The sequence below is a fragment of the Neophocaena asiaeorientalis genome, unplaced genomic scaffold, assembly GCF_003031525.2.
Source record: "Neophocaena asiaeorientalis asiaeorientalis breed wild unplaced genomic scaffold, Neophocaena_asiaeorientalis_V1.1 scaffold314, whole genome shotgun sequence".
In the NCBI taxonomy this organism is placed as follows: domain Eukaryota; kingdom Metazoa; phylum Chordata; class Mammalia; order Artiodactyla; family Phocoenidae; genus Neophocaena; species Neophocaena asiaeorientalis.
Genome location: NW_020175489.1, coordinates 1,247,472 through 1,272,923, shown reverse-complemented (window position 1 = coordinate 1,272,923; position 25,452 = coordinate 1,247,472). Strand labels below are relative to the sequence as shown.

The following is a 25,452-nucleotide window of genomic DNA, read 5'->3' as shown; positions in this document are numbered from 1 at the left end:
ACAGTATATTCTTGGCTCCTTTGTCATAAATTAATTGACCAAATATGAGTGGGTTTATTCTGGGTTCTCTATTCTGTTTCATTGATCTGTGTGTCTGTTTTTATGTCACTACTATACTGTCTTGATACAATAGCTTTGTAATATAGTTTGGGAGTGGGAAGTGTGATGCCTCCAACTTTGCCTTCTTTCTCAAAATTGCTTGACTATTCAGGCTCTTTTGTGGTTTCATATAAATTTTAGGGTTGTTTTTTCTATTTCTGTGAAAAATGTCATTGGTATTTTTTTTGTTCTCCATCTCTATAACTTTGTTATTTCAAGAATATTATATATATAGAATCATTCAGAGTGATTATCTATTGGAATTTTAATAGGAATTGTATTGCGTCTGTAGATTGCTTTGGGTAGTATGGCATTTTAACAATATTAATTCTCTCATTCCATAAGCATGGAATGTCTGTTCATTTATTTGTGTCTTCTTCAATGTCTTTTATCAGTATTTTATAATTTTTAGTGAATAGATCTTTCATCCCCTTGCTTAAATTTATTCCTAAGTATTTTATTCTTTTTGATTCTGTTGTAAATGGGATTGTTTTTTTTAATTTCTCTTTCCTATAGTTCATTGTTAGTGTATAGAAAAGCAACTGATTTTTATACGCTGATTTTGTATCTTGCAAATTTACTGAATTTGTTTATTAGTTCTACTAGTTTTTGGTGGCATCTCTAGGGTTTTCTATATATAATATTATGTCATCTGCAAACACAGAAAATTTTACTTCTTTTGTTCTGAGTTGGATGCCTATTATTTTATTTTCTTGCCTAATTGCTCTGGCTAGGACTTCCAGTGCTATGTTGAATAAAAGTGGCAAGAGTGGGCATTCTTGTCTTGTACCTGCTCTTAGAGGAAATGCTTTCAGCTTTCCATCATTGACTATGATGTTTGCTATGGGTTTCTTATATACATCCTTTAATATGTTAAGCTATGCTAGCACTATACCCATTTTGTTGAGAGTTTTATCATAAATGAATACTGAATTTTGTCAAAATCTTTTTCTGCATCTACTGAGATGATCATATAATTTTTATACTTCATTTTGTTAATGTGGTGTATTGCATTAATTGATTTGCAGATGTTGAACCATCCTTGAAACCAGGAATACAGCTCATTTGGTCAGGGTATATGATCCTTTTAACATACTATTGAATTCTGTTTGCAAATTTTTTTCAAGTATTTTTGTTCATCAGGGATATTGGTCTGTAATTTTCTTTTCTTGTAATGTCATTGTCTGGTTTTTGTACCAGGGTAATGCTGGCTTTATAAAATGAGTTTATAAGTGTCCCTTCCTAGTCTTTGGAAGAGTCTGAGAAAGGCATATTAATTCTTCTTTAAGTGTTTCATAGAATTCACAGGTAAAAACATCTAGTCCTAGACTATTCAATCTCCTCACTAGCAATTAGTCTGTTCAGATTTTCTTTTTCTTCCTGGTTATTAGTAGGTTGTATATTTCTAAGAATTTATCCATTTCTTCTAGGTTGTCCAATTTGTTAGCATATAATTAATTGTTCATAGTAGTCTCTCATGATCCTTTGTATTTGTGTGGTATCGGATGTGATGTCTCCTCTTTTCTTTCTAATTTTATTTATTTGAGGCTTCTCTCTTTTTTTCTTGGTAAGTCTACCTAAAGATCTGTTCATTTCATCTTTTAAAGGAACCAGCTCTTAGCTTTATTGGTCTTTTCTAGTCTCTATTTCATTTATTTCAACTCTGATATTTGTTATTTCCTTCCTACTACCAACTTTGGGCTTAGTCTGCTCTTCTTTTTCAAGTTTCTTGAGGATTAAAGTTCAGTTGTTTATTTGAGATTTTTCTTTTTCTTTATGTAGGCATTTATCCCTATAAACTTTCCTCTTAGAAATGTTTTTTCCTGCATCACATAAGTTTTGATATGTTATGTTTTCATTTTCATTTGTCTCAAGATATTTTTTGGTTTCTTTTTTGATTTCTTCTTTGACCCATTGACTTTCAGAGCTAGGTGATTTGGCAGTCTGCTCTTTGGGTGGCAGCCTTAAAAGCTGGGGTGCTAGATGTGTGGTCCAAACCCTTCACTCCTTGGGGAGAAGCTGGGAGTTAGGGATTCACTCCTGATTGTGTGGCACTGTCCCAGTGGTGGGATTTATGGCAAGAGTGTGTATCAGCTTTTCCTACCCATTTCTATGTGGGCATTTTCTCAGTCATCCAATATGAAGAAGTCACTCCCCTAGTTTCTGGATTTCTCTCAGAGGGAATTGCTCCTTATGTCACTGTGTATTCAGTAGGTCCATGGGAGAAGTAAAATTCAGGAAGCATATTAGGAAGGAAGAAGAAATCAAAATTAGATCTTGAATGAAAAAGGAGAGAGTGGAGTCAAGGGCAAACTATAATAACTCTGTTATTCTAAGCCACAAAGTTTTGTGGTAATTTGTTACAACAGTAAGAAACTAATACATCACTTTTCATTATTTAATGTGACTTTTTAATGTGTATGGTCTTCTTGGCAATTTGAAATAATCCAGTGGTCATTTCCAATGGTGGATGAGAAGCAATTTAAGCAACTTAGAGTTAGAAAACAAATGACAAATAAATTAATAAAAATTTTTGACAGTATTTTATTTTAAATCGCCCCAAAAGTATTTACATAGTATAATGGCTAATTTTATGTGTCAGTTTGACTGGGTCACAGTGTACCCAGATTAAAATTATTCCTGGGTGTGTTTGTGAGGGTGTTTCTGGATTACATGAGCATTTGTATTGGTGGTGGACTCAATAAAGTGGATTGCCTTCCCCAGTGTGGGTACACATGGTGCAGTGGTTGACGGCCTGAATAGGACAAAAATCAGACAACTGGAATCACATTATTGCTTTCCTGGGTGTCCAGCTTACAGATAGCAGATAATGGAACATAGCCTACATAATTGCATAAGCAAGCAAATTCCTCATAATCAATCTCTCTCTCTCTCTCTCTCTCTCTCTCTCTCTCTCTCTCTCTCACACACACACACACACACACACACACCACACATATATACAAACTTTAGGCAAAACTAGATAATCTCAGTGATAACCTTCCTATGCACTTTGACCCTTCTATCTTATTCAACTAGATGTTGTCTTTTGACTGAAAACACAATGTACACTACTAAATTAGAAAATTCTATAGGTTTTATGATGGTAACGTCATTCACTTAATCAAGCATATAAAGACAAACTATGTGAATTACCACACAAGATACATTTTAATTTGCTAGTTCTAAAAATATGTGTGAGCTCTCAGTGGTAATTTGAAAAATTTGCTAGTTCTAAAAATATGTGTGAACCTAATTTATATCAAGTAAAGCTATGACAAAATTTTACTACTTAATAGAAACTATATTATGTACTATAATGAACTAATGTTTTCACCTGAAAAATAAAATTACACAAAACAACATATGCCCATTACAACACAGTTTGTTATTGCTGTGATCTAAATGTTTGTGTCCTCCCACGTTGAAATCCCAATGCCCGTGGTGGTGTTGTTGGGAGGTGGGAACTTTAGGAGGTGCTTAGGTCATGACAGTGGAGGAGCGTTCGTGAATGGAATTAATGCTCTTATGAGTGACCCCAGAGAGGTACCTCTCCCCTTCCACCACATGAAGGTACAATGAGAAGTCTACAACCCAAAAGAGGGCCCTTGCCTGATGATATTGGCACCTTAACACTGAACTTCCAGTTTCCAGAACTGTAAGCAATAAATTTGTGTTGTTTATATTCTACCCAGTCTGCAGGATTTTGTTATAGCAGCCTAAAGGGACTAAGACTATGTTCTATTCTCTTGTTAGTGGTCATTTTGTCTCCATTTGATATCCAGAAGAAATCAAAATGTGATGTGGTTTCCCTCAGGAAAAGCAAAGGAACAAATGAATGAGGTATTTACAACCTCTACCCCAAGACTCCAAACTAAAGGATGCTGTTGATGAACTGAAATGTATTTCATTTTAAAATACAGTAGAGTGGTGCTCTCAACGTGTGGAGGTATAATTATTCGAGAATCTCAACGTAGAGGGGCACAAGGGCCAAGGAGCTATGGTTTATTATCTTTCCACACTTTGTTTGTCTAAAATGTGGGATTCCCGAAAAGATTTATACTATTTCCCGACAGCCCCTAAGCATAAAATTAATAAAGAATGTAAAAGAAAATTTGCCACAGAGATTCAGAGCTGATTAATATAAGCCATGCCCGTCCATCATTCTCTGGAAGCCAATTAAGCAAAGTACTAAAATGTAAAATTTTAACACCATAAATAAAAGTTGGTGAAAAGTTTAAATTCTATCATAAAATTACCCAGTGAAAGTAAAGTAGCTGTAAAAGCATACCTTATAAAAATAAGGTATATTTATGCCCCGATTGCTAAACAAAATAAAGGGAATTTTTATTGTGAAACAGCCAAAATGACCTCATCAATCTTTTCTAGCTTTCCACTGGGGGAAAGAGGATTTTGCACCATGAGGTATGTAAAATTAATCTTCAAGCCTATTATTCTGCAGGACCTTATGAAAAACCCCATGAAGAGAATCTTAAAAATAAAGATGGACAACTCACCAGATTACAGAAACAGAAGGAAGGGGATAGATGGCCTGAATTTGTTCTTTTCATATTAAATAGTTTGGGCACATTTTCTATCCTCTATGAAATTTGAATTCAAACAGTGTCACACCCAACCATCTTCCCACACAGCAAATAAAGAAATGGATAGATTGATAGTTAAATTAGATAAACTAGTCCTATAATTCTGTCTTGTATGCATGTTCTCAATACCTGCTTTTTGTTGTTTTTTTTAAAAAACTCAGCTATCAAATGCCTGGCTACTGAGCCATGGGTTTTATGACATAATCAGGAAAAAATTAATTATGATGAGAGAAAAAGAGTCCCATGTTCTAAACCTAAAGACCCTGAAAACCGAGCCCTAGTCAACTGATTATGCCAGGTGATTCTAACATTAGATGCTACCTCAGCCACACACACCACTTCACCCTAATTCTATGCCCTGGAGCCCTACAAGCATCAGATAAAACCACTTTTCCTCCACTTCTATACTATCCTTGACATGAAGAGGAAGATCTCCAAAGTAATGTGCTATGCGTAAAAATCAACGCTCATCCTTCATTACACCAACTCTCATCATCTATCTGCCTTGTGACTCAGACATCCCTTTATTCCTGATTTGTTGATCACCTCATAAAGCCTAGACCCTCTCCTTACCTAGAAATGCCTTCATCCCTGGGCTCTTCTTATTAGATAGCTGTGTACTTACCCTTTTATGAACTTATCTCCAACCCATCCCCAAATCCCCCTGGAACCCAAAATCAATCACCAGCAAAATCCCTTGTATCCAAAAATCAATCACCAGCAAAATCCCTTGTATCACTAATATCCTGAACTTGACCTGGCTCTCCCCCCAAGCTATGGCTACTCTTCAACTCCTCAGAATATCAACCCACTACCCCTCCTTGTTGCAATTATACACAGACCTGGGTCCTTCCCCACTCCTTGAAGAATTAAGCTTCTAACTCACTGTCATTCCAGCACTCTACTTGTCATTATTCTTGGTGATTTCAATATTCCCCTGATGATCCTTCTAATCCATTTGAGCTCATCTTCAATGATCTTGTCTCCCACCTAACCCAGTCACCTTCTCATTACCAGTAACAGCAATTCCCCCATAAGTTCAACATCAAGCATCCCACTCTCCCACAACCATCTCTTGTCCTTCCAGATCTTTCCTCTAATATCCCATTCCCAACAAGGACCTATCACTTTTTCCCCACATCCTATTGATATATTTAATATTCTCCTTATGTACTGATAGTTTAGAATCCACAGTCCATTATTCCTCTCTTGCATAAAACCTCAACTCTCTTGTCGTCTTCTTACCTCATAGGTCTCACATGGCAAAACTCTAATCATACTTAAAGCCAACTCACCACCTGCTCTGTCCTGGCACCCATGAAGCTGAATGTGGCTGGAGAAAAACAATCTGCTGTATCCTTAAGTCATGATCACTGATCTCAAAGAGACCGTTAGTGCCGTCCAGTGAATGGACTCCAGTGAATGGACTACATATCTCTACTCCACTCAGTTACCTCTACTTTCACCTCAAAACTCAAGCACCTCCTCACCTTCACTCTCAGCTTTGCTTCCTATATCTCTGAGAGAAGAACAGCTCTAGAAACTACTGCCACCACCTTCACCCATGCAGCTACACTTATTCCACCTTCCTTTCTGTTACCATAGGTGTATTTTCCATGCCTTCATCTAGAGCCAGCTCCACTACAGTACCCAAGCTCAGCCAAGCCCAGCAGAGCCCACAAGTCAAATCTGACCTACAAGCCCATTAGAAAGAAATATATGCTTGTTGTTGAAAGCCACTAGATTTTGGGGTTTTGTATGCAGAATTATTGTGGCAAAAACCTGAAGGTAATTTCATATACAGCACCAATATCATGTAGAAAGATTTCTACAACCCTTTATCCATGATTTATTTTGCCATATCTCATAAAGGGTTTTATCCTTTCTTTAGTATCCAACTAACACTATCACTCTTTCTTCTTTAGTTATAACTTCTTGAAGCAACAGTCTATCTGTATTTGTCTCCTTTTGTTCATTCCCACATGCTGTAACCCCTGCAATTAGGTTTACATCTTGACATTATAGAGACCATTTTCTCAAGTGTCACTCATTTCTTTACCAAAGGGGCAGATACGATGCAGAGTTGGGTCAGCAGCAGTCATGAGGACTGAATCCATCGGTAAGTGACAAGTAAAGAATTGGGTTGATATGAGGCAGAGAATGTAAAGCAATTTGAAAAGCTATTTGTTCAATCTACTGAGGCTTTTATTTTTTTAAAAATAAAACCCCTCCCTTTTAATTTTTATTTAAAAAGTCAAGATACTTCATCCACTGGATGAGTAATCAATCTCAGTTTTCTCAGAAACTAGTTTGGCAATTTTTTGTAATGCCACTTAACTTCTATGATATTTTCACTCATAAATTTAGAAAGCTAAGCAGCATGGTTTTTAAGCAGGAATCTGGCAATTTTTCAAAATTCACATAACCAATGGACCCCCTACTCTTCCATTCAATTTTGATACAACCCTTTAGAGTAGAGTAGGATTTGGGCAGCCTGAAAATACTCTAGAATTGATTTCTTATCTTCTCAAGCCACGTTGCCCATCCCTTGACATGCGTGCACACTGATCATTCAAGACCATGAGGCAGATGTTCCCCAACATCCCCTCAAATATGTAATAGGTATATTTAGCGCTTATAGATTGTGGTCTGAACACATTAATTGAAATGATGTTTTGTGTCTCTGATGCAATCTGTCTATGCCATCTAATGAATGTAAGCTTTCTTTTTCTTCTTTCACAATACCCATAAAAGGGCTAGATGTTAATAGTTTTTATATTAATTTACCTTCCCACACCCCCAAAACACCATATATGCAAGGATTTATGGGCCAAGAAAGCAACTTTGTAGTGACATATATTAATTTCTTCATATAACCTGGAGCATAGAGGCTAAGAAAGAATTTAAAAACTAGTGTGAGTTTGGGAGTTGTGTATTTTAGATACGAATTTTTCCCACCATGTAAACATTTGAAATAATACATCCAATAATTGGATGTTCCCTCTTTTCATCATCTCTCTATTCTGAAAAATATGGTTATATGTTTTAATTTAATTTGAATTTTTAGGATATTAATGCATTTCTTTTATTCATTTTATCTTTAGCCATTTCAATATGAATTCACATACACACACATGTACCCAACTTCTAAAAATCTAATACTCCTGCTACACAGACAGACATCAAGCAGTTTCCAAGGGAACACTGCTTCAAGGCAATGATCCTATTAAAAAGATCCTTCTGAGAACAAATATCCATTCCCTGCAATTGCATTCAGAATTAAATTAGAGCCACTCCTCTTGAAATGAAGAGAATAATCCCATGCTTAACCATCACAGGGTAACAGAGAATGTTCCTCTTAAAAGCATAATTATTCTATAGGGTGGCAGTACCGGTATGGACCATTAGCTCTGACAGTGAAAAGCTCCCAATTCCTCTCCAATTGAAAAGTTGCTTGAGATGACAAGAGATCTACAAATCATGATTATCTTAAAATCAGAGAATTAGGCCATGTTACTGAAAGGGCCCTCCAGAGATCTGATGCCCAAGACCTCTGGCTCAGGCAGGGAGCATAGCCAGAAACTAGACTAGTTGAGTAGTCTTCAAAGGGTGCTACTTGCCTAGAATTAACCGTCAGAGCACTAGAATACCTCTTAAAATAGATATTTTTAGCATTGCTCTCATTACAAAACAATAAAATTTAGAAAAAATAGAAAAGCACATAGAAGAAACAAAAATCAACCATACTCCTACCCCCCAGAGAACGAATGCTAACAGTCTGGGACATTTTTCTAAACTTATTCTGTGGCTTTATTTTTCCTTTTATAAAGACTCTAATGGGACCATAATATACACATTATTTTATGATGTACTTTTCTCACAGAATACTTAGTTGTAAATATTGTCTCCATATTACTAACTAGTCTAATAGTGATTTTGAATGGCTGCAGTGAATTCCAAATTACCAAACTAGAATTTACTTAACAAATACTCATTTGGGGACACTTAGATTGTTTCTGATTTTTCAGTCTTCACTAATAGGGTACTAGACACCCTCAAAAAAATGTTTTAATGTACAAGATATATAATTTCCACATGACAAATTCCTAGGACAATTGCTAGATTCTAGAATATAAGTGTGTTAAGATTTTTGATACACTTTCCAAAGGATTCCTCAGAAAGGTAATAACAATTGAAAGTCTACCATCAGCGTGAGAATGGACACCAGAAATGGCACTGGAATCCTCAGGCAAGATCCACTCAGGACAGTTACAAGCGTTGATAGTAATGACAAGTGGGATTCTGCCACCTATTTAAGGCCAGAAATCGATTCACTGAGAACTACTAGATTCACACGAAAAAGTAAGAATTAAGTAAGTTTACTAATAATGTTAACTTATGAATACTTCTAAGCATCTGTGGATGTTTCACAGAGAAAAATGAGCAGTAAGTTCTAGTTCCTCCTCAAAAATAGAAATACTGAGCCATAGCTAAAGGAGTGGTCTCTCTTTGGCTTGGTCTGGAAAGTTCTTCCTGATTTAGCAGAGCATTCTGTTAGTACTTAGCATCATTCTTTTCTTATACATCTCTGTGACAGGATAAAAGTACCCTTAAAGTACCCTTGATTCTCAGAGAGCATAACTCAATCAGCTACAAATCCCATACAGGTATATAAAGATAGAAACCTTGCCAATTTCTAAACACTGGGGAGTAGTGGAGTGTGTAAGAAACTGGAGTAAAGTAGTTCAAATTCATTTTTTTATCATGGAAGATAGATTATATTTCTATTACGGAGGTACTTACTTTTTGAAAACTTTTTCTTTTAGGTCAGTTTTAGGTTTATATCAAATTCTTTTGGATTTTTTACTTAGACAGTCATACCATTTGTAAACAACGTCTTCCTTCCCAGTCTGTATACCTTTCTTGCTTTATTGTTGTAGCCAGGACTTCCAGTATGGTGTTGAAAAGGAGTGGTGAGAGGGGACATCCTTACCTTGTACCTGACCTTAGTGGGAAAACTTTGAGTTTCTCACCACTAAATATGATGTTGGCTGAAGGTTTTTGTAGATAGTCTTTACCAAGTGGAGAAAGTTCCTCCTTACTCGTAGTTTACTGAGTGTTTTTTGTCATGAATGGGTGTTGGATTTTGTCAAATGCTTTTCTTGCAACTATTAATATGATCATGTGATTTTTTGTTTTTAGTCTGTTGAGGTGATGGATTACATTGATTTTTGAATATTGAACCAGGCTTGCATACATGGGATAAATCCCAATTTGTCATCATGTATAATTATTTGCGTACATTGTTAGATTCAGTTGCTAATATTTTGTTAAGGATTATTGCATCTATGTTCACGAGAGATACTGCTCTGCAGTTTGTTTGTTTGCTTATTCTGCTTTCCTACAATGAGCTAGGAAGTAGTCCCTCTGCTTCTGTGTTCTGAAAGAGATTATAGAGAATTGGTATAATTTCTTCCTTAAATATCTGGTAGAATTTGCCAGTTAACCCATCTGGGCCTGGTGCTTTCTGTTTTGGAAGGTTATTAATTATTGATTTATTTCTTTAATAGATGTAGGCCTATTTAGATCATCTATTTCTTCTTGTGTAAGTTTTAGCAGATTGTGTCTTTTAAGGAAGGAATTGGTCCATTTAATCTAGATTATCAAATTTGTGAGCGAAGAGTTGTTCATAGTAATTTTTATTATCTTTTTTATTATCATTTTAATTTCCATGAGATCTGTAGTCATGTCCCCTCTTTCATTTCTGGTATTAGTAATGCGTGTCCTTTTTTTTCATAGACTGGCTAGAGGTTTATCAATTTTATTCATCTTTTCTAAGAACCAGCTTTTGGTTTGATTTTCTTTATTGATTTCTCATTTTCAAATTTATTTATGCTTTAACTCTTTTTATTTTTTTTTTTCTTCTGCTTATTTCAGGTTTAATTTGGTCTTCTTTTTCCAGTTTCCTGAGGTGAAAACTTAGATTAATGATTTAAAATTTTTCTTCTTTTCTAATATAAGTATTCACTGCTATAAATTTTGCTCTAAGCATTGCTTTCGCAGCATCCCACATGTTTTGATAAATTCATTTTCATTTCAAACTCATTTTTAAAACCATCCTGACAGTCAAGCAAAATAAATTGAGGGGAAAATTTCACTCATGGACCTCCAGATTGAAACACTGCTTAAAAAAAAAAAAAAAAACTATTCTAGATTATTCTCAGTCTCTCTTTAATGATTTTTCAAAGTATGCTTTGGGCAGCAAACATTTTGGTCTCTCCCGTTGCGGAGCACAGACTCCAGACGCGCAGGCTCAGCGGCCATGGCTCACAGGCCCAGCTGCTGCGCGGCATGTGGGATCTTCCCGGACCGGGGCACGAACCCGTGTCCTCTGCATCGGCAGGCGGATTCTCTACCACTGCGCCACCAGGGAAGCCATTTGAAGGATTTTTTAATGAATGTTTGATTTAGTGTGCTCTTTAAAAAGAAATATTCAGACTAAACCTGTGATATTTCATTTATTAACACTGAAATAGGGTTGCTTTCTATTTATGTGCCTCTGTCTTGTGTTGCCTGTGTTCTGCCTTGCTATGGCAGTTTTGTGCTCTCCATATCCTAGCAATGGAAAATTGTTGCAAATTTATTTTAATAATAATAATATTATTAGTTAATATTTACTGAGTACTTAATGGATTCAGGTCAACTGACCCAATTTCAGCTGAAAAGGCATTTCCCCATTACCCACCTCCCCATAGTGGTTCTGAAGATGTTCCTTTTAACCATTTTACCCACAAAAATATATAAAATCTACCCTATTGTAAGAATGAGGTCACTCAGAATGAGGTTACACTTGTCTCCTTAGTCACAAAGTCTCCCAAAACAAGTAAGAGCGTGGACAAGGAAGGAAGGGAAGCATAGGAAAGGAAATGCAATGGGTGACCCTTACAAAGTTTAATTTTGTGTTGGTGAGGCTGATGTCCCAAGAGAGGAGAACTCCATTTAAGCCTAATGCTTTTGTGGGGTTGGTAAATGTATTGAACTCACAGGCTGAAACAGTCTCAAGAGGGCTGTTTATTCAGAGGAGACATATTAATCTATTAGGCTAATGCTTTAACATAAAAGCCTGGACTTACTACATCAGCTTCAGTGACCCAAGTGATTTTACGCATTTGAATAAAATAAATTTTGGTGTGAGCAATATAAAAACAAACAAACAAAAAAAACAAATGAGCATCAAATGCCGTGTGTGTGTGTGTGTGTGTGTGTGTGTGTGTGTTCCATCTATTGGGTTAAATTCCTAACCTTGGCCTTTGTATTAATTTGAAAATCATAAAATCTTCCATACTCTGAAACATGTATTTGATCTGAAAAAGAAATTGCAACCGAAAGCCTGTGCTTATCTGGATAAAATGGAAGTTTTCTGAATGTGTTTAGGGGGGAAATGGTGCATAAAAGAAAAGATAAATTGTGAGAGCTTGGGTCTCCAAAAATAAGGAAATAAAATTATATCTTAATTATAATTAGAAAGACTTGAAGAGTACTGACATGTGAGTAAACCATTTGTGTTTTCAGTGAAGTTTGCTCCTTAAATATGTTGAAATATAATTTTCACTAAATCTTAATAAATCATTTATGGCAGATGTTAAGTGTATCAGTATAACAGGATCATGCAAAGAAGTTAGTAAATTCGATCCTACTAATAGCATAAGGCAAAACAAATGTGCGTGATTAACAGTGACAGTTTGAGAGAATAGCTCTAAGCAATTTAAAGACCCAGGAACCAAAAGGATCAAAATAAACAAGTTACTTTCATTGGGTGAATAGAAGTACCTTTAAAATTAGGATTGTTATAAGATGCTACTTCAAATGAGCTACAGGAAAGGAATGAATGAGAACCTATTTTATTCTCAAAAAGCCTATTCTGTCTAGGTTGTTGGAGAACCAATTATTCTCAGGAGTTCGTCAAATAAATGCCTCTGAGCCTGTCTCAAGCTAAAAAATTACATACAAGCATTTAGCATGTATTAGTTTGACCCTGTGAACTGACCTCATTCATGAGATTTCAACAGAGTTGTTGAAAAATACTTCAACATACTAGCATACCTTAATTGAACATGGCACGTTTTATAGCAAAGGGTATAATGTGGGAAATTGCATGAAAACGAGAGTGAAAAAAGAAATTAATCTAATGCCGCTCCATATGCCAGTACCATTCCAGAATTTAACAAGAAACACAAACCATATAACCACTAAATTCTGGTTTCATTGATCCAAATCCCCTCCAAGTTATCCAACCAACCCAACCACTTGTCTTGTTTTAAATATTTACGAACACAGCTTTTATCTGAATTATCAATTGCTAATTATTAATAACGGAAAATTAAAATTCAACACTAAAACAGACGGCCTCTCTTGCACTTCACTCCAACCTTTATCTTATTGAAAAGGCTCCTAAAAGCCAAAAACTATTAATCAGTTGGATGGGTTTTACAATATGTTTGTTACGTCTCAAGATGAGGTGTCAGCGAAAGCTTTTCTTAGTGAGAGGCAATTATTTCGGTATGGAAAAAGTTCACAACGTATTTCATAATCAACATTTGCCTAAACATTTGGCAATCTGCCTAAAATATTTTCTCTCTTTTTCCATGAAAAAATGGAATCTCTTACTCTTTGATGCTTTATTAACTGTTAATCTGGTGAATATTTATTCAATACTCAATGAAAATGTAAATCATACATTTAAAACAAATATTTGAGAACATCTCTTTATGGCCTAAGATTTGGATCTGCATGACTATTGCCTTCTCTTTCCATTCTGAGACCCCCTTCTGATCTCCATGTCTCCCTGACAAAATGGGCACTATGATTCTGTCTGGGGTTCAGACACTTTCCCAATTAATTCATCCTCATCTATTCATACACTGTATGACTGAAGGCCAATAAAAGCCTTTCCAACCTAAAAACGTTACATACCATAATTCTAAAAAACTGTAACAAAGATATAAATACAAGTTTGATTCTTGTAAGGCCTATTTATAAATTTTACAGCACTGCTTTATTTTAATATATATATTCATCTTCCACGCACATAACATTTAATAGTCATTATTTCCATGCAAAAGGTAATCAAAAATAAAGTAATTGTCAGCAAAGCACTTTAGACTCAATAGGTAAATTATAAATATTTTAGTCATATTATTTAGGTAAATAACAGTAATGTCAATTTTTCTTTTCTTTTCTTTTCTTTTTTTTTTTGCAGTACGTGGGCCTCTCACTGTTGCGGCCTCTCCCGTTGCGGAGCACAGGCTCCGGACGTGCAGGCTCAGCGGCCATGGCTCACGGGCCCAGCCGCTCCGAGGCATGTGGGATCTTCCCAGACCAGGGCACGAACCCGTGTCCCCTGCATCGGCAGGCGGACTCTCAACCACTGCGCCACCAGGGAAGCCCTCAATTTTTATTTTCTTAAAATAAATTTATTCTGTGTATTTTCTTTAACCAGAAACAATAAGAAGTATTTTAATAAGATAAATATGTGTCTATGCTATTTATATGAGCAAGGTTTTGTTTCCTTTCATTAACCAATTACATTTCATCAGGGAAAACATTAAAATTAGAATAACCAGCTCAATTCAGCTGTCACCTTATTATTTATTGGTATACGAAGATTCAGTCAGGATAAAGTGCTTTTCTGCTTTTTCAAATCGTAAAACATTTCTCATTTGCAAAATAGTTTAGCAAATAGAAACCATTCTTTCTATACCTGTAGAAGGAATTCTGTTAAAAGCTTCATTCTGTCTACAGCACTCCTATGATAGCTTTCTTGGAAAAACCACAAATGAGACAGAACTTTGAGATGGAATTTTGCCTCTAAGAACCAAGGCAGGCCTTAGTTTTGGTGCTAGAGATCCTCAATCCTGAAACTCAAGCAGATGAACCCCTTCTGGCAAGTTTTGCCCCTCCCCAGGCTGTGGGCCACCTCTGGACAGAGTTTTGCTCTGAACTGATGCACTGATCCTAGTAGAACTCTGGATATATTTTTTCCACAGTAGCAACCAGGAGAAAGGGAGATTCTCAATAATAGGCAGGGCAGGATACAAGAGGTCAAAACCAGAGACACAGTGCTGAGCACGAGGTGGGGAGGTGAATGAGAATCTGTGCCTAGGAAGGTAAGTCATACACCAAAAGCGTGAAGGATAAGGCCCAAGTCAGAATATGGCACCTCAAATGGATGAAGGCAAGAGGTTCAGGATGAAAACCATGACCAGCACATGGGTGACACAAGCTATGTGACATAAAAATGGGCTTTATGGTGAATAGGACCCTGTAAGACTGAACAGAAGTTTTAGTTTCTATTATGTAGGCAATAGGAATCTATCTAAAATCCTGAGCAGGAACCTGACATGATCTGACATGTAGTTTAGAAGTTCCACTCTAGTGTCAGTGTGATAGACTGGAGAAATATAAGGCTGAAGGTAGCAAGAACATTAGGAAACAAGAAATGACAAAGGTGTAAATGAGGGCACTAGAAGAGGGGTATGTTTGGAAGATATTCAGAGAATAGAATGATAGCAATTGGTAACCAATTGCCTGCTGGATCTGGGTGGGGTTTAAAATGGTATTTTTTACATTATTCCCAGGTCTGGCTTGGTGAAATGTGGGGATGGTAGTTCTAGGAAAGACAGGAAAATTCAGAAAGAAGGGGAGATTTTTGAGTAAAAATAATGAGATCATTTTTAAAGGTTATGTTAAGCGAAGTAAAAGTATCCAGACCAAAACAAAGAGACCACTCCTTTAGTACCACTCTGGCTTGGTATTCCCATTCTTGAGGAGGAATGAGAATTTACAGCCAGAATCTCACTGTAGAGTGTTCACAGATGCTTGGCAATATTCATTAATCAACATTCTTAGTCTACCTTGCTTATTTTTAAACTTTTACTGTAAATCTAGTATTTCTCAGTGAATCAACTTCTGGCCTTTTAAGCAGAATCCCTTCATGACTATGTAGAAGTATAACAGGTATAACTGTCCTAGGTGGAGCTTGCCAAAAGAAATGGAACTTTCCATTTCTGGTATCTATTCTCATACACTGATGGTGGACTTTTCATTGTTATTACCTTTCTGAGGAATACTCTGACAGAGTGTACCAAAAGTCTTAACATACTTATATTCTATGATCTAGCATTTCTATAAATTTGCCCTAAGGAAACTACCACAAATGTGCACAAAGATTTATGTATGAGACTATCTAGCACACTATTAGTTCTAAGAGTCAAGAATCTAAGGACTATCCAATGGAATTGTTTTGTAACCAACTGGAAATAGCTTATCCCCTACTAGTCCACTTTCCCCCATTCGAATGGGCATACTTGATCTGCAGATCCTAGTCTCTTCCATCCTCCCCTAACCTAGATCCTATTCTTGCCCTCATGTTGCCTTCTGTCTGTTTCATGTTTGATCCACTCTGACTCGAAATCTGCACTCTAAAGTTTACCTGTCGTCCATTCAATCCTCACAACTCTCTTCTTCTCTAGGTAATAGACAGTTAATCTGATACTCGAGTGCAGGTAACGATACAGGTAGAACACCAAAACCACTGTATGCTTCTCCAAGATGATATGTTTATTTTAGCACTAATCTCTTGAACCCATGCCCTGTGTTTCTTGTGTTCGTGAAGGAGCAATTACAAGGATGGGAATTCCAAACAAAGCAGAAGACAGAAATGCTATGGCAACTGAGTCAGATAAATAGTCTAGGAAATGGGGAGTGCTGGTATCCCTCTTTCATCTGGTCATTTATTCCGTTCTACAACTGGGTCCATCCTGGTCTCTGATCCACTGGAAGGCTGCTTATATACTGCTTTTCTGGAAAGTTAAAATAAGTCAATATTTCCAACAGATACTTATCATGCAAAACGTTGTGTCATTCCTGAAATAGAGAGAAGTCATTATTCCAGATCGATACTTATTGAGTATATGAATACAGCCAATACCTTCTTTAGCAGTTAATGACTAATGGTCAGTTCAAGAACTGAGAACACTAATAAGAAATTTAGCTTTAGGTAGTTAAACTATTAAGATGTATTATAAAATTTTCTAAACTATACTGTCCTGAATGCTGTACTTCTCAAACTCACAGAGCCACCCAGGGAGCTGCAGCAAATTCACAAGGGTGCCACGGGATATTTTAATTTTCAAAGGAAGCACAGCAACATCTGTCAGACACCACACAAAAAACAGCTCTGAGATAGTTCAGTTTCAACATGTACATTCCTTTTGATGTCATTTTTCCCCCAGTTGTATTGAGATATAATTAACATATAACTGTATTATTTTTAGGTGTACAACATAATGATCTGGTATATGTATATATTGCAATGATGTCATATCTTTGTGAAACATTTTCATCAGTTGTTGTGATAAGAATCGAGAACTAAACAAAAATCAATGCAGAACAAGAAATGAGAGCAGTAGGTCCGTCCTACTCCACGGTTTGAGAATTCGTACAGCGGCCCAATCATACACATACTAATAGTAAATAACTATGGGTGTTGAAGAATGAAAATATTATTTTCCTTTCCAGTCTATGTGTATTATTTTTCCAACTGTCTTCTATAATGCTACAGTATAAATACTTAAGTTATTTGAGCCTAAATACTCAAAAATAGGTCTGTTAAGTTAGTCCGCTGGCCTAAAGATGCAGTGAAAAAGTTACCAGACACTGAAAGCGCTGTTTACAGAAGTTCAGAAACCTCTGCTTAAATGATATGAAACTCTAGACATAAACTATACATTATTATTACATCTTGGTTTTTTCACAAAATTGAGTGAAACACTTTTTGTAGAATTTTATTTGATTATCACAAAAAGTAACTTTTGAACATAAAGAAATTCTTAATTTGTATCCATTTTTATCATTAAATATTGTTAGCACTTCTTTAGGATTTAAAAAAGGTAAACATTAAATCCTCAGTTTCAGAAGAATTAATTTGTCCTTTGGTTTCATATTTCTGTAATTTTAGGCAGTACCGACTTTTAGGCAAAGTGCCTAGCAATTAGTTGCCAAAGAATTTATTTGTATGGAAATTTTTCTTCAGCCTTCTCCACTGATGCATAAACATAGTAAGGAAACTTTAACCTCATTGTTATAAGAAGAAACACCTGAGGCAATGCCAATCAAGCCAAAATCTTTTATAAAATTGCAGGTCTGTGTTTTGTTTTCAGTATCAAAACTAGCACCAGTTATTCAAATCAGCTTACTTTATGTAAATTAGTCTCTTCAAAAACCTCCTTAATCCAGGCAGTTATTAAGTGAAATGGGATTTACCTCAACTAATGACTATACAAAGAGGAAAAAACACACAAGGGAAATCCTATTATAGCTTCAAAGCACTGGGCTCTCCTTTGTTTGCTTACAATCCCCCCTCTGGCAAGAACAATAAGCAGCGTGTAATTATTTTCTTGACTATAATTTTTAAGTTTTAATTTGAACCAGCATTTAAAGGAAAAGAGAAGAGGCATACAGTGCAGGAGCCCTTTTGTCTATGCCAGTCTGGCTTAGCGATCAAGAAAGGGAGACATCAATTTTGCCACTGATTCCAAAAGGGATATATTTAAGAAAAACTGTACTTTTCTGCTTGGAATATATGGTAGATTGATCTTCCAACTGACATGACTGTTTCACTGCTCAAAATCAAAATCATTTTCATTAGGAAATAGACTTCCAATTTGGAATTTTTTACCCCATTAAAATAGCAATGTATTTTTAAAAAATTAAGTGCTCTCAAGATGATTTAGTCTTAACATGAATCAAGCACAAATTTTACAGTATCAAACTGAAGGATTTTAATCAGGAGGTGAAGGTGAGTTTTGATGTCTCTTTCAAAAAAGTTTCAATTGCTACTTATCATAATCAAAGAATAGACAAAGAAAAAAAAACATTAATGTTTGGTCTCAAATCCACAGTCAATGGTGACAGACTTACATTCTTTTCTTTATTTTCAGACCATGCATGTGCAAATTTAAAACTGACAAACAAAAGCCTTATCACCTAGAAGCCTGGGAAAATGAGTTCTTCTAACAGTGTTCCTTTGAAGGTAGCGGTTCACATACCATACTCAATAGAAAGTGACAATTAATTTGACAGATCCTGGTTTTAGGAATCCAAGAGAGTAAAATTTCCTGGTACCATAAGATACACAACTGTGGTTGAATCGGGGTAGAATTCATTTCCTAAAAGTGTTAGCAGCCTAAGCTGGGAGCCAGGGTAGAGTTGCTGCAGGGAGAATTTTGAGGGAAATTATGGGATGGATGTTTTTATTTTTTGCAATTTTAATTTTTCTTAGACTTTCATTTCACCAAATGACTTTTTGTATTACTTTAATACACTGACACCTTCATTTCAGATTCTACGTAAAAATTTAAAAACGTTAAAGACATACTACTCATCACACATACATGCCAGATTATCACTATATTCCCAGTCTCAGATGAACCCTGCTAAACGGAAGACAAGATGGTATTTTTGGTCCCCTTGCATTTTTTAATAATCAGTGCATAATAAACTCCAAGACCTAAGTGAAAGTCACTCACAAAAAATAGGAATAAAATCAGAAAAGTCATCCTCTGCAATTGAAGTTTATATTAATTAATATGGAATGGATATGATTAGCCTTCTGCAGGAGTGACCTTTGAGAGGCACTTTGCAATGAGTTGTGCCTCTAAATCCCCTTAAGGTCCCCAGTCCAAATATTACTTACTGTAGCCTGAGCTTTGACTTTAGATAACCTGGATAACCACATGCACGTAATAAATGCAAACAAAATGATGTGGCACTCTGCATGATGTTTAGAAAACGGAGAGTTGACAAATAATAATCTGTTGGGGTTTATTCAGAGAGACGTGGAATACGAGTCATTAGAAATATGTAGTCAGCAGTAAAGCAGGAGTGATTTCTCTAGTTTTTGCCACAATCCGAAAGACATATCCTTCAAGATTACTCAATTTATTTTACCATTATCTCATACGTATATCTTTGCCTCACAATTTCTTGATTAGCAACTTGCATTCCAGGGAAGTTTGATAATAAACAGGGCTATTTTAGATAAGGGTTTTCTAGTGACAAGGAAGGTAAATCCCCACTGAATGTTAATAAGTTAGCACTTGTTTATAAATAAATCCATGAGACCATATAGCCTGAAGTCAGTCCCCACAGAAGCTCATCATTCCTCAGTGAACTGATAGTATCATTTCTTGAAGCTGAATGCTAGACCCACAGGGACTTCATCAGTTGAAAGAACCCTGCCTGAGCAAATGTGTGAAATGGTTCAAAAGCAAAACCAAAAAGTAATGAAGCATGTCATTATATATGTGTCAAAACTCATAAAGTGAACAACACCAAGAGTGAACCCTAATGAAAACTTTGTACTTTGGGTGGTAATGAAGTGTCAATATAGATTCATTGATTGCAACAAATGTACCACTCTAGTGCAGGATGTCAATGGCGGGGAAGATGCCCTTGTGGGGGCAGGGGATATATGGCAAGTGTCTACACTTTCCATTCAGTTTTGCTGTGAACATAAAACTGCTCAAAAAAATAGTCAAGAAAGAGAGAGAGAGAAAGGAAGAAAGGAAAGAAGGAAGGAAAGAAGTAAGGAAGGAAGGAAGGAAGGAAGAAAGAAACAAAGAAAGAAAAAAAAGGCAGAAAAGAAAGAAAGAAGAAAGAAAGAGAAAGAAAGGGAGAAAAAAAGAAAGAAAGAGAGAAAGAAAGAAAGGAGGGAGGGGGGGAGGGAGGGAGGGGGGGAAATGTAATGCATGGAACCAGAAGGAGTTAAAAATAACCCATGGAATCAAAAAGACCTGAGTTAAAATCCTGACAGTGCCCCTGACTGGGTGACATTTAACCTCTCTGAGCTTCAGCTTCTTTTTCTGTAAAATGTAGATAATAAATATGCAGCTTTGGGGTTATGAGAGTTAAATGAAATAATACATGAAAAGCATGTAGGACAGTGCCTGGCACATAGTGTGATTTCATAATTTCCATACTCCACCCAAAGTAATCCTCCTATAATGTTGGACCTGATTTAGAAGCTATTGTTTTTTTGGTTGTTTTTTTTTTTTGCGGCACGTGGACCTCTCACTGCTGTGGCCTCTCCCGTTGCGGAGCACAGGCTCCGGATGCGCAGGCCCAGCGGCCATGGCTCACGGGCCCAGCCGCGCCGCAGCATGTGGGATCTTCCCGGACCGGGGCACGAACCCCTGTCCCCTGCATCGGCAGGCAGACTCTCAACCACTGCGCCACCAGGGAAGCCCTAGAAACTATTCTTTAGGCCAAAAAGTATAAATTTCTCTCTAACTACTCAGGGAGCCTAAGACACACAGAAATAAGAGCAAGAGATGGCAAGTTGCAGGATCAGTCTCCTGGAGGAAAAAGCATTCCCAGGTAATAATTTGTTAGGGTTAAAAATTTTGCAAAGCATATTGGCCACATCAAACTTTTTATTAAAACAATTGATATAAACTTTATTATACTGAGGCTAAACTTTAACAAAATTGCAGACCCAGAGACAGAATTTTTTGCAATTAATAATAAAGGTCTTAATATAAGAAAATGATTGTTACAACAAATACCAAAGTAGGACACAAATAACTGAATACAAAGAAGAGGATTAAGCAGAATCAAGATGATGAAAGAAAAACCTGACAGAGGTAACACCTATAACCAAGTCTAACTAAAGGGTTTGACAATTGATTAATGATGAAACAATAGAAATTAATATCAGCTTTCATTGAGCCATGATATGAAAGAGCACAGTGAAACTGAATGCTTTATTAACTGCAGGGTGTTGTTGAGGACATCACTCACTACATCAAATAGTGTCCTATTGTCACAGTACTAGGAATACTGAATACTTTTCCTAAACAACCTGTTTGTGTGTGCTTTAAGAATCCTTCAAATATAATGTCTGCATTTTTGTCTTCATGTTGGCTGCTAGAGAAAACGTGGACTACCTGCCTCTAGAAAGGATATAGGATACTATGACTAGCATTTGTATACTCACAGTTTCCTCCCCTTTTATTGTTATTATTCCTCCCCCAATATTACTCATATTCCCTTTGTCTAAATACTTTCATTTATTTTTAATTTATTCTAACATGATATATATATTTGTATATATCTATATAGATATAGATTTTTGTAAACCATCTTCTTGTAACAATACGTAGTAAAAACAAATTTTAAAAATTTAGTCAGCAAGCAACTTTTAGAACCTGATCCAAAAATGAAGTGGGTGCTATGTGTATGGTTAGGTCCCATTACCATAACTTTCAAAATTGTTGGGTTAATGTCTTATTTTCCTTTCTTTTTGTTGCTGACCTTGTGTCCCACCTTACAAGCATCAGAATTCAGGACAAATTGCACAGTGTTACATGGCATGGCTCCCAGTATTTCGCAGAAATACATACTGAGGCCAGGGCTCTGCTGGGTGGGGAGTTGTACGGTTGTGTTTCAGTGCAGGGCCTTGGACTGTGTTATTCTGCCATTTCCATAGGACCAATAAGAGAAAGCAGTGGGGGAGCACACAGGTTGCTGGCCCCACGCTGTCTATTTTGGGATATCAGACCTGTATAGTATATATCTGCAAACACCAAGCTGCCCAGCTCTAGAGACTTTGGTGCATATGAGTTGTTGTCTTCTACCTGCTGGAGAGAGGAAGCCCAAGGTCCCATGGAAGTTGAGTCTGGTACACTCCTCACTCCCCATTCCCCTTGAGAAAAGCACTTCTCCAGATCCCAGCTGGTTCATTTTCCAGGCCACCCTGAGTGAGCCTGAGGGTCACTTGCAGTCACTTCTGCTTGTTGTCCCCAATTGTCTGCTGTTTAACCACCGGGTCTTCAGGGGAGGGGGTGGGAAAGCTGAGGTTCCTAGCATTTGCCACTGTCCATAGTATAAGTACGCCTACATAGCCGATTTCAAGCTACCAATGTGACATCTCTGAATTCAGAGTTGGAAAGAGATGTTGAAAATATAAGAATGGGAGAGGGCAGACAGCAGAAGCAAGAAGAACTACAATCCTGCAGCCTGTGGAACAAAAACCACATTCACAGAAAGACAGACAAAATGAAAAGGCAGAGGGCTATGTACCAGATGAAGGAAAAAGATAAAACCCCAGAGAAACAACTAAATGAAGTGGACATAGGCAACCTTCCAGAAAAAGAATTCAGAATAATGATAGTGAAGATGATCCAGGACCTCAGAAAAAGAATGGAGGCAAAGATTGAAAAGATGCAAGAAAGGTTTAACAAAGACCTAGAATATTTAAAGAACAAACAAACAGAGCTGAACGATACAATAACTCAAATGAAAACTACACTAGAAGGAATCAATAGCAGAATAACTGAGGCAGAAGAATGAATAAGTGACCTGCAAGACAGAATGGTGGAATTCACTGCTGCGGAACAGAATAAAGAAAAAAGAATGAAAAGAAATGAAGACAGCTTAAGAGACCTCTGGGACACCATTAAACACAAAAACATTCGCATTATAGGGGTCCCAGAAGGAGAAGAGAGAGAGAAAGGACAAGAGAAAATATTTGAAGAGGTTATAGTCGAAAACTTCCCTAACATGGGAAAGGAAATAGCCACCCAAGTCCAGGAAGCACAGAGAGTCCCATACAGGATAAACCCAAGGAGAAACACACTGAGGCACATAGTAATCAAATTGGAAAAATTAAAGACAAAGAAAAATTATTGAAAGCAGCAAGGGAAAAACGACAAATAAAATACAAAGGAACTCCCATAAGGATAAGAGCTGATTTCTCATCAGAAACTCTACAAGCCAGAAGGAAGTGGCACGATATACTTAAAGTGATGAAAGGGAAGAACCTACAACCAAGATTACTCTACCTGGCAAGGATCTCATTCAGATTCGATGGAGAAATCAAAAGCTTTACAGACAAGCAAAAGCTAAGAGAATTCAGCACCACCAAATCAGCTCTACAACAAATGCTAAAGAAACTTCTCTAAGTGGGAAACACAAGAGAAGAAAAGGACCTACAAAAACAAACCCAAAACAATTAAGAAAAGGGTCATAGGGACATACATATCGATAATTACCCTAAATGTGAATGGATTGAATGCTCCAACCAAAAGACACAGACTTACTGAATGGATACAAAAACAAGAGCCAAGTATATGCTGTCTATAAGAGACCCACCTCAGACCTAGGGACACATTCAGACTGAAAGTGAGGGAATGGAAAAAGATATTCCATGCAAATGGAAATCAAAAGAAAGCTGGAGTAGCAATACTCATATCAGATAAAATAGATTTTAAAATAAAGAATTTTACAAGAGACAAGGAAGGACACTACATAATGATCAAGGGATCAATCCAGGAAGAAGATATAACAATTATAAATATATATGCACCCAACATAGGAGCACCTCAATACATAAGGCAACTGGTAACAGCTATAAAAGAAGAAATCGATAGTAACACAAAAACAGTGGGGACTTTAACACCTCACTTACACCAATGAACAGATCATCCAAAATGAAAATAAATAAGGAAACAGAAGCTTTAAATGACACAACAGACCAGATAGATTTAATTGATATTTATAGGACATTCCATCCAAAAACAGCAGATTACACTTTCTTCTCAAGTGCACACAGAACATTCTCCAAGATAGATCACATCTTGGGTCACAAATCAAGCCTCAGTAAAGTTAAGAAAATTGAATTCATATCAAGTATCTTTTCTGACCACACTGCTATGAGATTAGAAATTAATTACAGGGAAAAAAACGTAAAAAAACACAAACACATGGAGGCTAAACAATACATTACTAAATAACCAAGAGATCACTGAAGAAACCAAAGAGGAAATCCAAAAATACCTAGAGAAAATGAGAATGAAAACATGACAGTCCGAAACCTCTGGGATGCAGCAAAAGCAGTTCTAAGAGGGAAGTTTATAGCTATACAAGCCTACCTCAAGAAACAAGAAAAATCTCAAGTAAACAATCTAACCTTACACCTAAAGGAACTACAGAAAGAAGAACAAACAAAACTCAGTGTTAGCAGAAGGAAAGAAATCATAAAGATCAGAGCAGAAATAAATGAAATAGAAACAAAAAAAAATAGCAAAGATCAATAAAACTGAAAGGTGGTTCTTTGAGAAGATAAACAAAATTGATAAACCATTAGCCAGACTCATCAAGAAAAAGAGGGAGAGGACTCAAATCAATAGGATTAGAAATGAAAAAGGAGAAGTTACAACAGACACCGCAGAAATACAAAGCATCCTAAGAGGCTACTACAAGCAACTCTATGCTAATAAAATGGACAACCTGGAAGAAATGGACAAATTCTTAGAAAGCTATAACCTTCCAAGACTGAACCAGGAAGAAATAATGAACAGACCAATCACAAGCAATGAAATTGAAACTGTGATTTAAAATCTTCCAACAAACAAAAGTCCAGGACCAGATGGTTTCACAGGTGAATTCTATCCAACATTTATAGAAGAGCTAAAACCCATCTTTCTCAAACTCTTCCAAAAAATTACAGAGGAAGGAACACTCCCAAACTCATTCTATGAGGCCACCATCACCCTGCTACGAAAACCAGACGAAGTACTCCAAAAACAAGAAAATTACAGACCAACATCACTCATGAATATAGATGCAAAAATCCTTAACAAAATACTAGCAAACAGAATCCAACAGCACATTAAAAGGATCATACACC

The 25,452-nt window shown here is 36.5% G+C and overlaps 1 protein-coding gene across 3 annotated transcripts in view; it reads right to left on the bottom strand.

The window, feature by feature from the left end:
• Positions 1 to 25,452, bottom strand: part of DNAJB9 (DnaJ heat shock protein family (Hsp40) member B9) — a 409,736-nt gene that overhangs the window by 318,400 nt on the left and 65,884 nt on the right. The window contains exon 5 of one of the 3 annotated variants that reach the window (XM_024768874.1): positions 15,819 to 16,564. The exons of the other annotated variants lie outside the window; for them this stretch is intronic. Within the exon in view, the coding sequence (XP_024624642.1) occupies position 16,564 (1 nt within the window). The 3' untranslated portion in view covers positions 15,819 to 16,563. Of the gene's footprint in view, positions 1 to 15,818; positions 16,565 to 25,452 lie in introns of those variants that run through there. 3 annotated transcript variants of the gene reach the window in all.